Genomic DNA, 19,605 nt, shown 5'->3' on the forward strand with positions numbered 1-19,605 from the left:
ATACCATACATACTACCATGTTAGATACATACTAATACCATACATACTACCATGTTAGATACATACTAATACCATGCATACTACCATGTTAAATACATACTAATACCATACATACTACCATGTTAGATACATACTAATACCATACATACTACCATGTTAGATACATACTAATACCATACATACTACCATGTTAGATACATACTAATACCATACATACTACCATGTTAAATACATACTAATACCATACATACTACCATGTTAGATACATACTAATACCATGCATACTACCATGTTAGATACATACTAATACCATACATACTACCATGTTAAATACATACTAATACCATACATACTACCATGTTAAATACATACTAATACCATGCATACTACCATGTTAGATACATACTAATACCATACATACTACCATGTTAGATACATACTAATACCATACATACTACCATGTTAAATACATACTAATACCATACATACTACCATGTTAAATACATACTAATACCATGCATACTACCATGTTAGATACATACTAATACCATACATACTACCATGTTAGATACATACTAATACCATACATACTACCATGTTAAATACATACTAATACCATGCATACTACCATGTTAGATACATACTAATACCATACATACTACCATGTTAGATACATACTAATACCATACATACTACCATGTTAGATACATACTAATACCATACATACTACCATGTTAGATACATACTAATACCATACATACTACCATGTTAGATACATGCTAATACCATACATACTACCATGTTAGATACATACTACCATGTTAGATACATACTAATACCATACATACTACCATGTTAGATACATACTAATACCATACATACTACCATGTTAAATACATACTAATACCATGCATACTACCATGTTAGATACATACTAATACCATACATACTACCATGTTAGATACATACTAATACCATACATACTACCATGTTAGATACATACTAATACCATACATACTACCATGTTAGATACATACTAATACCATACATACTACCATGTTAGATACATGCTAATACCATACATACTACCATGTTAGATACATACTACCATGTTAGATACATACTAATACCATACATACTACCATGTTAGATACATACTAATACCATGCATACTACCATGTTAGATACATACTAATACCATACATACTACCATGTTAGATACATACTAATACCATACATACTACCATGTTAGATACATACTAATACCATACATACTACCATGTTAGATACATACTAATACCATACATACTACCATGTTAGATACATACTAATACCATACATACTACCATGTTAGATACATACTAATACCATACATACTACCATGTTAGATACATACTAATACCATACATACTACCATGTTAGATACATACTAATACCATACATACTACCATGTTAGATACATACTACCATGTTAGATACATACTACCATGTTAGATACATACTACCATGTTAGATACATACTAATACCATACATACTACCATGTTAGATACATACTAATACCATACATACTACCATGTTAGATACATACTACCATGTTAGATACATACTAATACCATACATACTACCATGTTAGATACATACTAATACCATACATACTACCATGTTAGATACATACTAATACCATACATACTACCATGTTAGATACATACTAATACCATACATACTACCATGTTAGATACATACTACCATGTTAGATACATACTAATACCATACATACTACCATGTTAAATACATACTAATACCATACATACTACCATGTTAGATACATACTACCATGTTAGATACATACTAATACCATACATACTACCATGTTAGATACATACTAATACCATGCATACTACCATGTTAAATACATACTAATACCATGCATACTACCATGTTAAATACATACTAATACCATGCATACTACCATGTTAGATACATACTAATACCATGCATACTACCATGTTAAATACATACTAATACCATGCATACTACCATGTTAGATACATACTAATACCATGCATACTACCATGTTAGATACATACTAATACCATACATACTACCATGTTAGATACATACTAATACCATACATACTACCATGTTAGATACATACTAATACCATACATACTACCATGTTAGATACATACTAATACCATACATACTACCATGTTAGATACATACTAATACCATGCATACTACCATGTTAGATACATACTAATACCATACATACTACCATGTTAGATACATACTAATACCATACATACTACCATGTTAGATACATACTAATACCATGCATACTACCATGTTAAATACATACTAATACCATACATACTACCATGTTAGATACATACTAATACCATACATACTACCATGTTAGATACATACTAATACCATACATACTACCATGTTAGATACATACTAATACCATGCATACTACCATGTTAAATACATACTAATACCATACATACTACCATGTTAGATACATACTAATACCATACATACTACCATGTTAGATACATACTAATACCATACATACTACCATGTTAGATACATACTAATACCATACATACTACCATGTTAAATACATACTAATACCATACATACTACCATGTTAGATACATACTAATACCATGCATACTACCATGTTAGATACATACTAATACCATACATACTACCATGTTAAATACATACTAATACCATACATACTACCATGTTAAATACATACTAATACCATGCATACTACCATGTTAGATACATACTAATACCATACATACTACCATGTTAGATACATACTAATACCATACATACTACCATGTTAAATACATACTAATACCATACATACTACCATGTTAAATACATACTAATACCATGCATACTACCATGTTAGATACATACTAATACCATACATACTACCATGTTAGATACATACTAATACCATACATACTACCATGTTAAATACATACTAATACCATGCATACTACCATGTTAGATACATACTAATACCATACATACTACCATGTTAGATACATACTAATACCATACATACTACCATGTTAGATACATACTAATACCATACATACTACCATGTTAGATACATACTAATACCATACATACTACCATGTTAGATACATGCTAATACCATACATACTACCATGTTAGATACATACTACCATGTTAGATACATACTAATACCATACATACTACCATGTTAGATACATACTAATACCATACATACTACCATGTTAAATACATACTAATACCATGCATACTACCATGTTAGATACATACTAATACCATACATACTACCATGTTAGATACATACTAATACCATACATACTACCATGTTAGATACTAATACCATACATACTACCATGTTAGATACATACTAATACCATACATACTACCATGTTAGATACATGCTAATACCATACATACTACCATGTTAGATACATACTACCATGTTAGATACATACTAATACCATACATACTACCATGTTAGATACATACTAATACCATACATACTACCATGTTAGATACATACTAATACCATACATACTACCATGTTAGATACATACTAATACCATACATACTACCATGTTAGATACATACTAATACCATACATACTACCATGTTAGATACATACTAATACCATACATACTACCATGTTAGATACATACTAATACCATACATACTACCATGTTAGATACATACTAATACCATACATACTACCATGTTAGATACATACTAATACCATACATACTACCATGTTAGATACATACTACCATGTTAGATACATACTACCATGTTAGATACATACTACCATGTTAGATACATACTAATACCATACATACTACCATGTTAGATACATACTAATACCATACATACTACCATGTTAGATACATACTAATACCATACATACTACCATGTTAGATACATACTACCATGTTAGATACATACTACCATGTTAGATACATACTAATACCATACATACTACCATGTTAGATACATACTAATACCATACATACTACCATGTTGGATACATACTAATACCATACATACTACCATGTTGGATACATACTAATACCATACATACTACCATGTTAAATACATACTAATACCATACATACTACCATGTTAGATACATACTAATACCATACATACTACCATGTTAAATACATACTAATACCATACATACTACCATGTTAGATACATACTACCATGTTAAATACATACTAATACCATACATACTACCATGTTAAATACATACTAATACCATACATACTACCATGTTAGATACATACTAATGCCATACATACTACCATGTTAGATACATACTAATACCATACATACTACCATGTTAGATACATACTACCATGTTAGATACATACTAATACCATACATACTACCATGTTAGATACATACTAATACCATACATACTACCATGTTAGATACATACTACCATGTTAGATACATACTAATACCATACATACTACCATGTTAGATACATACTAATACCATACATACTACCATGTTAAATACATACTAATACCATACATACTACCATGTTAGATACATACTAATACCATACATACTACCATGTTAGATACATACTAATACCATACATACTACCATGTTAGATACATACTACCATGTTAGATACATACTAATACCATACATACTACCATGTTAGATACATACTAATACCATACATACTACCATGTTAAATACATACTAATACCATACATACTACCATGTTAAATACATGCTAATACCATACATACTACCATGTTAGATACATACTAATAACATACATACTACCATGTTAAATACATACTAATACCATACATACTACCATGTTAAATACATACTAATACCATACATACTACCATGTTAGATACTAATACCATACATATTACCATGTTAGATACATACTACTACTACTACTACTACTACTACCATACATACTACCATGTTAGATACATACTGTGACAGTGGCTCGGGAGGTAGAGCAGTTGTCTGATAATCCAGAGGTTCCTGGTTTGATTCCCGCTCCTCCTGGGCAGCTTGTCATTTCCTTGACCAAGACACTTAACCCATAATTGCTCCCGATGAGCAGGTTGGCCCCTTGCATGGTCGCCTCCGCCGTTGGTGTCTGAATGTGCGAGTGAGTGGCTAAAATGTGAAGAACAAATTGTAAAGCACTTGGGTTTAAAATCGCTATATAAATGCACAATTTCTTTCTTTCTTTCTTTTTTTTTACCATGTTAGATTAATTCTACTACCATACTAAATACATACTACTACCATACATACTACCATGTTAGATACATACTGCTACCATGTTACTGTAGATACATACTACTGCCATACTAGATACATACTGTACTGCTACCATGTTAGATACATACTGCTACCATGTTACTGTAGATACATACTGCTACCATGTTACTGTAGATACATACTGCTACCATGTTACTGTAGATACATACTACTACCATACTAGATACATACTGTACTGCTACCATGCTAGATGCATACTGCTACCATACTAGATACAGACTTATGGCGCTTTTCCACTGCATGGTACCTACTCTACTCTACTCTACTCGGTATTTTCGGTTTTCCATTACCAAAGTACCTGGTACCAGGTACTTTTTCGGTACTTTTTGGGTACTTTTTTAGTCCCTGCTCTGTCGTGGTTCCAAGCGCGTGCCAAGCGGGTAGAACTGGTACTAGAAAAGTCACGTGAAACACTGCAAACCACTGATTGGTCAGAAGAGAGACGCGTCACTTGTTGGAGAGTCTGAACCTGGTCTGAACGAAAACAGAAAGCCGCCATCTTTAATGTCTCGCATAGGATTTCATTATGATTGCAGCAGGCACAAGCTCAATAAACAAACGATACAGTCACTGTGTATTCTGCCTCATTTATTGATTAAACAAAACCGACATCAACACAATTTGCCACCGAGCGGAGAGTTTAGTCTCGCAAAAAGATCGCTGACTTGTTAAGGCTTAAGCTTATGTTGTGCTAATGTTGTGCTAGCGTTTTAGCATGGCTATCGTACATAGCGTGATCAATATAACTCGCTATTGATTGTTTGTATGAGTAACGTTAATGCTAGTAGAATAGACACAACGTGAGGTAATCACCATCCATTTTAAACCGGTTATTACCTAATGCTAACGTTAGCAAATAGACGCGACTGGTAACGTTACAGCTTGTTAGCCTAATGCTAACGTTAGCATAGACAGCCTAGCTAACGTTAATACTTGTAGAATAGACACAATGAGAGGTAACGTTAGTGTAACTGAGGGGTACAATTCCCTGACTGTATTGATAAGTATGGTATCATTAAACCACTACCGCTTTATGTACTTTAACTACTGGCCATACAGTACACGATATCTAAATATGATGAACACTTTCCACAATGAAATCGGGTCCAGACAAAGGTAATAATCAAATATTTAATATAGCAAAAGGTACATATGATATTTACTATTACATTTATGATTTGAATGCACTTGTAAGGCAAATGAGTACTCGTAGGCAAATCAACACTGAATGTCCAATCTCTGGTTACGCAGGAAGCAAGTATACAACCTGGCTCTTAGGGAATTAGATCTATGGTACACTTAATGATATAGCGGGATGTTCTGGAAGGGGTCCTCCCGGTTGTAAGCCGGTAGGGGGGGTAGGAGAGCCGTCGGTAGTAGACCGTCTGGTCAACGATATCTAGGGAGACTTCAAGTACAGAAGACAGTGCAGTAGACTCATGATCCGCAGATGAATACACCTTGGTTCTCTTGTAGGCTGTAGCTCCACAATGAAGAAGAAGCTAGGCGACCTCAGTCTCTCTGAGCGCCGACTCAACTTGACTCCTCTCGGGGGTAAATCCAACACTCACAGGCGTCGGCGATTATCCGCTCCACAAATCACAGTACCAAAGCAAATATATATTCCAGCCGCATAGGGCTCAGCAGTCGTCGGGTAGGTAATCCAGTGTACATGTCCCTCGGTCCTCGCCTAGATCTCCTCGGATGAAAGCGCCATGTGGTCGGCCCAGCCGGGATAAGACTCTAGATAACACGAGGAAGCGTTGGAGATGCTGGTCACTTTAGAACTCTAACCGCACGATGCACCATACACGATAGACTATTATTACTTAATAGAAATACGTCGCACTCGACGGTACAGTGCCAAACTCTGACAATTCAGTTATTAATTCGCACGAGGTCTCGATGCTATTCTAAGGCCAAACAGGCCATACTACACCGCACGTGGTATCGTGGGTGAGGCTTCACGTTCTGTTACTAAGTTGGGAAGAAGGGTAAAGGACTAAGGGTCTTCTACATTTACTTGCGCCATATTTATATGCACGGTGAACAAATAGTGCCACTCTCATTTCGGTAGCCGTATCCCTGAGCGGAGCCGGGGCTAGTACGGACATGTCTCGTCGGTACCTTTGAACTTGACGCCAGGGGCTGGTCCCCTGGCGCCTGGTCCTTTTGTCCAATAAGAGAATGAACTATTATGGGCTATAGTAGGCTAAAGGGATATTCCGTGTATATGTACAAGGAATATACAAGGGATATCAAACGATATACAAATACTATTCAATATATATCAATAAATAAATATATATATTCGGTTTAATCTGATCCTTCGTAACAGTTAGCGTTAGCAGAATAGACACAACGAGAGTCTCGTTAATGTTGTTATTGATTGATTGATTGAAAACTGTTTTACTCTGGCTTGAGCCTAACTCACGGACATAGCTATGCTGGAGCTCTCACAGAGCTATGGAGCTCTCAGCTGTACACCAGCAGCCCCGCCTCCCCACACAGAGACAAACTGAGTACTTTATTTTAGTACCTGCAGTGGAAAAGGAACGAAGTACCAGGTACCTAAAGCGAGTAGAGTAGAGTAGGGTAGAGTAGAGTAGGTACCATGCAGTGGAAAAGCGCCATAAGTACATACTCTCTCATTGTCCTTACAACTGGAGTTGGTCCCCAGTGTTCTGTCTGTGGCTGCAGACTGCTCCCTAGTGGTTAGAATGGGTATTGTTTAAAGTATAACTTAACTTAACCTAACCCAGGGGTCGGCAACCCGCGACTGCGGCTCTGCAGCCACTCAGCTGTGGCTCCATGTTAAAATACTGTGACACTGAAATAAAAAAATATTTAGTCAACTAAAATATACGTCACACACATGCCAGTCTTTTTTCTCCTCTTCATAAGAGTTTGTGGTTTTCCTTTGTTAGAACAGGTAAAAACGGCAATAAAATGTAAAAAAAATATATATATTGTTGTTGTTTTATAATTTCATAAATACAACAAACTGTGTGCTATAAGTATAAAGTATAATAAATCGAAAATTACTTTGGGTATGCAATCGTCAGGCGTTTTATGCTAAATATGAGGTATGCCTGGGGATAACTATATATAAAACGTTATACACTGTGTTATCTTCATTTTAAGGGTAAATAGGTTTTGCAGCTCCAGATTAATTTTATTTTGTGGGAGGGGGAAAATGGCTCCTTTGATAGTAAAGGTTGCTGACCCCTGACCTAACCTAATCTAACTTTCCCTAATCGCCTTTAAAATGAACATAACTGAACGTATAGCATCAGATAACCCTACAATAAATCAGTCAATATGTAGAGAGTCAGACAGTTATCTGAGAGTTGTGGGGAAGATGTGTTCATTTTCATCATGGCTCAAATTAATTTTTAAAAGAATACTTTTTCACATACATTTTACCACATGCTTCTTTGCAGATTTCATTTTTGCATGCATTATGCATTATTTTGCTAATGTAACTGTGACCACTGATGGTCACTCCTGGGCCCTCATTCATCAACGTGTCTTACGCACAGATATGTGCTTAACCTGTGCGTACGACCATTTCTAAGCAAAGAGTGGGATTCATCAATTTCAACTTGAACTTGACTTCGTGCTTATGTGTACGCACAGCTCTGAGCATGCTTAGCTGACGCCCAGTGGTAGAATATCATTACTACGGCATAAGCGCTCCTCAGTACATGCATTCGTTTCAACGCGGAAATAAAGACACTGGCGCGTGTTCTGTATGACCCCCGTAATTCATTATAGTTCATTGTGAAATAGCGATATTAGTGTAATTATTGTCAAACCCTAAATAGCATGTGGAATAGGTCTTTCTCTCCGAATGAATGCAGGTTTATATATATAGCGTTATGGGGTGCACTGACTGCGCTCGCAGGAACGGTTTTCAGAGATAGCATCAGATGGGGATGAATGAATGAATGAGGGGCAGTCTAATTGCAGAGAGAACATAATATTAACTAGAGTCCACTACCCGAGACACCTCCTTCATTTGTACCGCAATTTGGGACCCAAATTGGAGCTATGAGCTTAAAAGCTTTTCCGTGCTTATTTGAGAAGGTCCAGCTGCAGAGCCGGAGAGACAGACAGCAGAGAGACAGACAGACAGACAGACAGATAGACACTGTTCCACAGTGTGTGTGTGTGACCACTAGTCTCCTAGTAGAGACCCCCCCCTCTGGACCACCTCCCATTAGAGACCCCCCCCCCCCTCTGGACCACCTCCTAGTAGAGACAAGTTTTCTGAAATGTATGTTTATATATGCAAATGAGGCACTTCCCCATTAAATATGTGGACATTTATGGATGCAATAAGGCAAAATGAAGTAAAATGAACAACTAAATGTGTGTTATTGACGTTTTATTGTCACTAGTTTCATAGAAGACATGTTTAGGAAGCAAAATATAACAAAATCTCAAAATCAACAAAAAAAGTATATTTGCCTATTCACCTGCAGTGTCTCGCCTTAATCCTCATCTTCGTCTTCTTCCTAGAGAAGTCTCTACTAGGAGGTGGTCCAGAGGGGGGAGGTGGGGGGGCTGAGTCTCTACTATTAGACTAGTAGTCACACACACGCACGCACGCACACACACACACACACACACACACACACACACACACACACACACACACACACACACACTGTGGAACAGTGTCTGTCTGTCTGTCTGTCTCTCTGCTGTCTGTCTCTCTGCTGTCTCTCTCAAAATAGTATAAGTGCTATCTTGGCCCTGAGAGTTGCTCTCCGGCTCTGCAGCTGGACCCTCTCAAATCAGCACGAAAAAAGCTATAAGCTTATAAAACGATTTAATATGCTAAACTTCGTTTTAAATTCCTTAATTCACTTTTGTTTATTTCATAAAGATTTTCCCGACATAATGCTACCTGCCCCGACCAGATCCGTGACTCTGTTGCGATACAGATGAATTATCTACTCAGAAAGCTTATAAAACAATTTAATATGCTAAACTTTGTTTTTAAATTCTTTAATTCACTTTTGTTTATTTCATAAGGATTTTCCCGACATAATGATACCTGCCCCGACCAGATCCGTGACTCTGTTGCGATACAGATGAATTATCTACTCAGAATAGTATTATAAAGTGGCTATCTTTTATGCTGTAGATCACTGCTGGTATGTGCGTGCAGAACCTTTATTTCAGCGGGGACTGTAGTATTTATTTGACGTTACTGTACAATATATGTGTATTAAAAGACGGAGCTGTCTTTTATTGTATTATAATAATTATTAATATTAAAAATAAATTAAGAAAGGCATTCTTATTCCAGCATGCATTAATGACACTAACGGGCAACGGCAAAACAGTGGTTAATGGTCTTTATTAGTGTTTGCGGTGTCCAGGCAGCAATGGTCTTTTAGGAAGTTAATAGATATAATATCCGACAGTGTACAACACCCTCGGTTTAGTCCATTCTTCCACATTTCATGGGGGTGTCCATTACCGTATATGGTTAATCGGGGCGGTTTTGGTATGCAAATACGTGAAAGTGTGCACGAGCCTCGGCGCAGGGCCAAGGTGAGATTCATCATGACAGGTGTGCGTAGAACCTGCGTACGCACGTGTGGTGAATCCCGTTTTTTTTTTCTGTGCGTGCACTGATTCTACATTCTGTGCTTACGTGTGGAAATAGAACATTTTCTACGCCACGTTGATGAATGAGGGCCCTGGTATTTCAGACAGAAAATCATCTTCCATCAGGTTAAAGGGAGACCTTCACATTGACAGTGTGTTGGTATCAGTTACATGTCTCTTCAGCAGTGTTCTTCACTGTCTCCTGCTGCTTTATAGCAATATCCTCTTCCATCATCTTCAATGAGCAGTACAAATATTTCTCTTCTCCTTTCCTTCCCCCGCTCTCTTCCCTCTCCCCTCCTCTCCTCTCTTCTCTTATCTTCTCCTCTCTTCTCTCCTTTCCTCTCTTCTCTCTTCTCCTCTCTTCTCTCCTCTCCTCTCTTCTCTTCTCCTCTCCCCTCTTCTCTCCTCTGTTTTCTCCTCTTTCCTTCCCTCTCTTCTCCTCTCTTCTCTCCTTTCCTCTCTTCTTTCTGCTCTTCTCTCCTCTCCTCTCTCCTCTTCTCTTCTCTCCCACCCTCTCCTCTCTACTCTTCTCCTCTTCTCTTCCTGTCCTCCTCCCCCTCCTCCCCTCTCATCTCCCCTCCTCTCCTCTCCTATCTTCTCCTCCTCCCCCTCTCCCCTCCTCTCCTCTCCCCTCCTATCCTCTCCTCCCCCCTCTCCTCCTCTCCTCCTCTCCTCTCCTCTCCTCTCCTCTCCTCTCCTCTCCTCTCCTCTCCTCTCCTCTCCTCTCCTCTCCTCTCCTCTCCTCTCCTCTCTCCTCCTCTCCCCTCCTCTCCTCTCCTCTCCTCTCCTCTCCTCTCCTCTCCTCTCCTCTCCAGGGTACAGATGTCTACTATAGGAGCCATAGTAGGACGAGTAGCAGCAGTACTACAGGTGGCCAGCAGGGTGTGGTAGAAGCCACCACACCAGACAGTGAGAGGCCTGCCCAGGCCCTGCTCAGAGACTATGGTAAGAATCCATGTACTAATGAGTGTCCTGTAATGTTTGTGCTCTGCATCCATCCTGTATTAGACTATTGTTCTCCCTACAGGTCACTGACTTATACAGGACGTATATATTATTCAGCTGATGTGAATGCTAACAAGAAACAATAACTAGTAGGAACCAGAAAAGGCAACATTTTCCAGAACAAACTAAATGTGACAGAAGGGTGAGTTGATATACCACTACCTGGACGAACATTCCATACCATTACCTGAATGAACATTCCATACCACTACCTGAACGAACATTCCATACCACTATCCGAATGGAAATTCCATACCACTACCTGAACGAACATTCCATACCACTACCTGAATGAACATTCCATACCACTACCTGAATGAACATTTCACACCACTACCTTGAATGAACATACATACCACTATCTCCCCCCCCCCACACACTTTTTTCTCCTGTTTTTTTCTCCGATTTTCTCCCATCCCAATTTCATCGTTATGCCAATTCCCCCCTCCCCTTCCTGGTCTTTGCTCGCATATGCCCCCCACTGGTCGGTCTAGGGAGTCCTGAAGTCTAACAGATGCTTCCTCCGTCACATAGGAGACAGCCAGCAACCTCTTTTCACCTGCCAGCGCGGACTCTCATTGGTGAAGTGTAACGCGTGGGAGGTCACACTACCTTCAACATATCCCTTCTTTGCTGTGCAGGCGCCCTGACCGACCTGTAGGAGTCGCTGTTTTACAACGACCAGATTACCACCCATCGACTTCCCTCCCGCTGACTCTGCCAATTGAGTCAGTATGACGGCCGGCCCAAGCCGGAGGCAACGCTGACAGCCGGATTCGATACCGGTGTCTCTTGCGTTGGTGACGAGCGCTTAGACCGCTGCGCCACCCAGCCGCCCTACATACCACTATCTGAATGAACATTCCATACCACTACCTGGATGAACATTCCACACCACTACCTGAATGAACCTTCCATACCACTATCTGGATGAACATTCCTTAACATTATCCAAATGGACATTCCTTATCACTATCTGGATGAACATTCCATACCACTATCTGAATGAACATTCCATACCACTACCTGAATGAACATTCCATACCACTATCTGAATGAACATTCCATACCACTATCTGGATGAACATTCCATACCACTATCTGGATGAACATTCCTTAACATTATCTGGATGAACATTCCTTATCACTATCCAAATGAACAGTGCATACCACTACCTGAAGGAACATTCTATACCACTATCTGGATGAACATTCCTTACTACTACCTGAATTAACATTCCATACAAGTATCTGGATTAACATTCTTCACCACTATCCAAATGGACATTTATTACCACTACCTGAAGGAACATTCCACACCACTATCTGAATGAACATTCCATACTACTATCTGGATGAACATACCATACTACTATCTGGATGAACATTCCTCACCACTATCCAAATGGACATTCCTTATCACTACCTGAATGGATATTCATTACATACCACTACCAGAATGAACATTCCACACCACTATCTGAATGAACATTCCACACCACTATCTTAGCACTACCTGGATGAACATTCCACATCACTATCCATTATATTGTGGGGATATGGTTCTGATACAGTCTGGATGGTATTATGGGGATATGGTTCTGATTCAATTTGTCGCTGGGTGTCTTTGCATGCAAAACATATTCTGTAAGTTAAGTTATGTTTATATTTTCATATCCTGATCAAAGTTATCCCTTTATACAACAGCTGGTTATTTTTTGTGTATTTTTTTACTTATTACTGTAGTGTATGTGTTTTTACCTGTAAAGCACTTTGGTTTGGCTTTAGTCATTTGTAAAGGAAATAAAGATGACTTGACTTGACTTGGTTCTGAACAAGCAATCTGATTGGCCGAGAGCCATGTTATAGTTGCTGTGCTGTTATTTACCGTTATTTACTAACATACCACCTGGATGCAATTATTATACATAAACACAATATTCAGAATACCTCCATGGAAACAGACCATACAGATCTAATGGTGCTTTTCCACTACCGTGCCGCGCTGGAATCCCTGCTCCCGCCTTGTTTAGCTTCCTCCGCTGCCAACTGAGCCGTTAGGCCCTGCTCTGAGCTCGGTACCCAGGGTGCTCTCCCTGCTCCCTGCCGCTCTGCCTGCCGCTCTGCCTGCCGCTCTGCCTGCTGTTATCCCATATTGCACACAGCTGATTGCTCAATGGAAATCGTCACAAAAACCATTGTCCCATATTCATGGTAAGCTCTGTGTCAACACTTTACAACCCGAGTTAACCTTGTATTGTAGTTGAAATCATGTTTGTAGGTTAAGTATTTAACGTTTTTGTTGATCTCTCTTGATCTGGTTATCAACCAGGAAAGGTTTAGTGACGCTGGTCAGTCTTGTGATCTGTCAGTGATCCCTGGGACCCACAGGTGGTCATTTGAGTGGCTCCCAGGGAAATTGAGTGAGTCCCCAATAAATAAAAAAAATATTTCAGTAATGCACCCAAACAGCAGACTTAAGACGATGCTGGAGAATATCATGTGATATAGCTCACTATTATGGTTACATTTAATCAGTGGTTCACATGCACGCCGCACCATGGGGAGCGTCCTCTTTACTCCTACTATCTTCCTCTTTACTCCCCCTACCCTCCTCTTTACTCCTCCTACCCCCTTTACTCCTCCTACCTTCCTCTTTACTCCTCCTACCTTCCTCTTTACTCCTCCTACCCCCTTTACTCCTCCTACCTTCCTCTTTACTCCTCCTACCTTCCTCTTTACCCCTCCTACCCTCCTCTTTACTCCTCCTACCTTCCTCTTTACTCCTCCTACCTTCCTCTTTACTCCTCCTACCCTCCTCTTTACTCCTCCTACCCTCCTCATTTACTCCTACCTTCCTCTTTACTCCTCCTACCCTCCTCATTTACTCCTACCTTCCTATTTACTCCTCCTACCCTCCTCTTTACTCCTCCTACCCTCCTCTTTACTCCTCCTACCTTCCTCTTTACTCCTACTATCTTCCTCTTTACTCCTCCTACCTTCCTCTTTACTCCTCCTACCCTCCTCTTTACTCCTCCTACCCTCCTCTTTACTCCTCCTACCCTCCTCTTTACTCCTCCTACCTTCCTCTTTACTCCTCCTACCTTCCTATTTACTCCTCCTACCTTCCTCTTTACTCCTCCTACCTTCCTCTTTACTCCTCCTACCCTCCTCTTTACTCCTCCTACCTTCCTCTTTACTCCTCCTACCCTCCTCTTTACTCCTACTACCTTCCTCTTTACTCCTCCTACCTTCCTCTTTACTCCTCCTACCCTCCTCCTTTACTCCTCCCACCCTCCTCTTTACTCCTCCTACCCTCCTCTTTACTCCTACTACCTTCCTCTTTACTCCTCCTACCTTCCTCTTTACTCCTCCTACCCTCCTCCTTTACTCCTCCCACCCTCCTCTTTACTCCTACTACCTTCCTCTTTACTCCTCCTACCTTCCTCTTTACTCCTCCTACCCTCCTCCTTTACTCCTCCCACCCTCCTCTTTACTCCTCCTATCTTCCTCTTCACTCCTCCTACCTTCCTCTTTTTCTCCTCCTACCCTCCTCTTTACTCCTCATACCTTCCTCTTTACTCCTCCTACCTTCCTCTTTACTCCTCCTACCCTCCTCTTTACTCCTCATACCTTCCTCTTTACTCCTCCTACCCTCCTCTTTACTCCTCCTACCCTCCTCTTTACTCCTCCTACCTTCCTCTTTACTCCCACCCTCCTCTTTACTCCTCCTACCCTCCTCTTTACTCCTCCTACCCTCCTCCTTTACTCCCACCCTCCTCTTTACTCCTCCTACCCTCCTCCTTTACTCCCACCCTCCTCTTTACTCCTCCTACCCTCCTCTTTACTCCTCCTACCCTCCTCCTTTACTCCCACCCTCCTCTTTACTCCTCCTACCCTCCTCTTTACTCCTCCTACCCTCCTCTTTACTCCTCCTACCCTCCTCTTTACTCCTCCTACCTTCCTCTTTACTCCTCCTACCTTCCTCTTTACTCCTCCTACCCTCCTCTTTACTCCTCCTACCCTCCTCTTTACTCCTCCTACCTTCCTCTTTACTCCTCCTACCTTCCTCTTTACTCCTCCTACCCTCTTTACTCCTCCTACCTTCCTCTTTACTCCTCCTACCTTCCTCTTTATTACTTCTACCTTCCTCTTTACTCCTCCTACCCTCCTCTTTACTCCTCCTACCTTCCTCTTTACTCCTCCTACCTTCCTCTTTACTCCTCCTACCCTCCTCTTTACTCCTCCTACCTTCCTCTTTACTCCTCCTACCCTCCTCTTTACTCCTCCTACCCTCCTCTTTAATCCTCCTACCCTCCTCTTTACTCCTCCTACCTTCCTCTTTACTCCTCCTACCTTCCTCTTTACTCCTCCTACCTTCCTCTTTACTCCTCCTACCCTCCTCTTTACTCCTCCTACCTTCCTCTTTACTCCTCCTACCCTCCTCTTTACTCCTCCTACCCTCCTCTTTACTCCTCCTACCCTCCTCTTTACTCCTCCTACCTTCCTCTTTACTCCTCCTACCTTCCTCTTTACTCCTCCTACCTTCCTCTTTACTCCTCCTACCTTCCTCTTTACTCCTCCTACCCTCCTCTTTACTCCTCCTACCTTCCTCTTTACTCCTCCTACCCTCCTCTTTACTCCTCCTACCCTCCTCTTTACTCCTCCTACCTTCCTCTTTACTCCTCCTACCTTCCTCTTTACTCCTCCTACCCTCCTCTTTACTCCTACCCTCCTCTTTACTCCTCCTACCCTCCTCTTTACTCCTCCTACTCTCTTTACTCCTCCTACCTTCCTATTTACTCCTCCTACCCTCCTCTTTACTCCTCCTACCCTCCTCTTTAATCCTCCTACCCTCTTTACTCCTCCTACCTTCCTATTTACTCCTCCTACCCTCCTCTTTACTCCTCCTACCCTCCTCTTTACTCCTCCTACCCTCCTCTTTACTCCTCCTACCCTCCTCTTTACTCCTCCTACCTTCCTCTTTACTCCTACCCTCCTCTTTACTCCTACCCTCCTCTTTACTCCTCCTACCCTCTTTACTCCTCCTACCTTCCTATTTACTCCTCCTACCCTCCTCTTTACTCCTCCTACCCTCCTCTTTACTCCTCCTACCCTCCTCTTTACTCCTCCTACCCTCCTCTTTACTCCTCCTACCCTCTTTACTCCTCCTACCCTCCTCTTTACTCCTCCTACCTTCCTCTTTACTCCTCCTACCCTCCTCTTTACTCCTCCTACCCTCCTCTTTACTCCTCCCACCCTCCTCTTTACTCCTCCTACCCTCCTCTTTACAGGCAGCATGGTACACTACAGTACGGCACATGATAGGTAGGGTCGCTGTGTCGTACCGTGCTGGTCAATGGAGAAGCACCATAACAGTACCTGGAGCAAGGTGTTTAATATCACCATATCCCAGCTGTCATATTCAGGTTTCTCCTGATCAGGATATGAGGTATTCCCAGCTGTTGTAAACTGGATGGAGCGTTTACATGCTTGAGTGTTAATACGCATGTAAACACACAGTGTTCTGTCAGCTAGCCTGGTGCTGTGACTAACTAGTACTAACCACCTGTCTGCCTCTCTGTCTGTCTTTCTGTCTGTCTGTCTGTCTGTCTTTCTGTCTGTCTTTCTGTCTCTCTGTCTGTCTTTCTGTCTGTCTCACTCTCGCTTTGTCTCTCTCTCTCTCTCTCTCTCTCTCTGTGTGTGTGTGTGTGTGTGTGTGTGTGTGTGTGTGTGTGTGTGTGTGTGTGTGTGTGTGTACTTTCTCTTCTGTGTGCACGCTTGTATATATATACTGTATGTGTGTGGGTTTGTTGCCGTGTGTATTATGTATGTCTTGGCGTGCACGTGTTGCTCTCTGCATGTATGTGCATTGCTGTGTGCATTTGTGCGTGCATGCATACTTGTGTGTGTGTGTGTGTGTGTATATATGTGTGTTGTGCATGTTGCGGTGTGTAACCAGCTCTGAATACAGACACAGCGTGTGGTCTGCTGGTTCGCTCCATCCACCTGGTGACCCAGAGACTGGACTCGCAGTGGAGGGCAGACATGGCTGTCTGTATGGCTGCCCTGGAGCTGCTGGCTGGGCTGGCTAAGGTGAGTTATACTTATACATGTAGACCTATATAATATATATACAGCAGGGGTGTAAAGTACTTGAGTAATTGTACTTTGTTACAATACTTAAGTACTGTTTTGGGGGATTTGTAGGAGTATTATTAGGTTTGAATACTTGTACTTGTATACTTGTACTTTTACTCAATTACATTTCAGAGGGGGGGAAAAACATACTTTTTACTCCTTACATTTAAAATGCAGACCTACAAAGTGCAAATCTCGCAGGTCCAACCATTTTAATTAGTATATTTGTTTCTCTGGCCGGACTAACGTTAACGTTATTAATCCTGCGGCCGCGCTTTATTTAAAGACAGCCAATCAAAGCAAGACAAGATAAGTATGAAATAAAAACATAGTAAAATTAGAAGTAAAAAAAAAAGAGGTCACAGTGTTCAGTTTAGACATATGTACAATGTTCGATGCAGAATAGACGTAGTTACCATACAATATACAATACTGTGCAGTGTACTAATATACAATACTATATAGTGCAAGGCAGAAATGGAGAAATGGGACGAGGTGCAATTTAGGTACAATTCACAGTAGGTGTACGAGTTGTAGTGCAAATCCTTTATCAATAAATATAAAGTGTAAGTGTGTTTGTGTGATCTAAAGTGTGGAGAGTGGGTGCTGCAGTGTGTTGTTTGTTTGAGTGAGTGTGTGCGTGTGGGTGTGTGTGCTGTGTGCATTTGATGGTTGTTGCATAGTGATTATTGTTCGTTTAGCGATTATTGTTCGTTTAGCAGCCTGATGGCCTGGGGATAGAAGCTTCTTCTGAGTCTTTCTGTGCTCGCCTTAAGACTCCGGTATCGCTTGCCTGACCGCAGCAGTTCAAAGAGGCAGTTGTTCGGGTGGCTCGAGTCCTTAATAATTCTCTTAGCCTTCCCCTTGCACCGCTTGTTGTAAATGTTCTGGAGGGTGGGAAGCCCCCCTCCAATTGTGCGTTCGGCTGAACGTGTCACTCTTTGTAGTCTGCTACGGTCTTGTGCAGTGCTATTCCCAAACCAGGAGGTGATGTTGCCGGTCAGGATGCTCTCTATTGTACATGAGTAGAAGTTCCTAAGGATCTTCTGACTGACTTGGAACTTCCTTAGGCGCCTGAGGAAGTAGAGGCGTTGTCGTGCCTTCTTCACAACACTGTCAATGTGTGTGGTCCATGTCAAGTCCTCGGATATGTGGGCTCCGAGGTACTTGAAACTGTTCACTCTCTCAACCGGTGCCCCGTCGATGCTGAGGGGGCTGTAGTCCTTGACCCCCGACCTCCTGAAGTCCACAATCATCTCTTTTGTTTTGCTGACGTTCAGGGAGAGGCAGTTCTCCTGACACCACTGTGACAGGTTCTCTACCTCTTCCAGAGAGTGTGGATCTTGGATTAAACACCTGCTATCAGAAGAATAGACAGTCAGAAAAAAGGTTTTTACTTTTACTTTTTAGTACCTGTAAGTACATTTAAAAGCAGAAACTTTTTTACT

The 19,605-nt window shown here is 40.8% G+C and overlaps 1 protein-coding gene across 1 annotated transcript in view; it reads left to right on the forward strand.

Moving 5' to 3' along the window:
• Positions 1–19,605, forward strand: part of LOC311229752 (ral GTPase-activating protein subunit beta-like) — a 120,724-nt gene that overhangs the window by 68,450 nt on the left and 32,669 nt on the right. The window contains 2 exon segments of the mRNA XM_084315827.1: positions 11,827–11,956; positions 17,979–18,112. Of these exon segments, the coding sequence (XP_084171953.1) occupies positions 11,827–11,956; positions 17,979–18,112 (264 nt within the window).

The sequence above is a fragment of the Notolepis coatsorum genome, assembly GCF_963971535.1.
Source record: "Notolepis coatsorum genome assembly, chromosome: 6".
Classification (NCBI taxonomy): Eukaryota; Metazoa; Chordata; class Actinopteri; order Aulopiformes; family Paralepididae; genus Notolepis; species Notolepis coatsorum.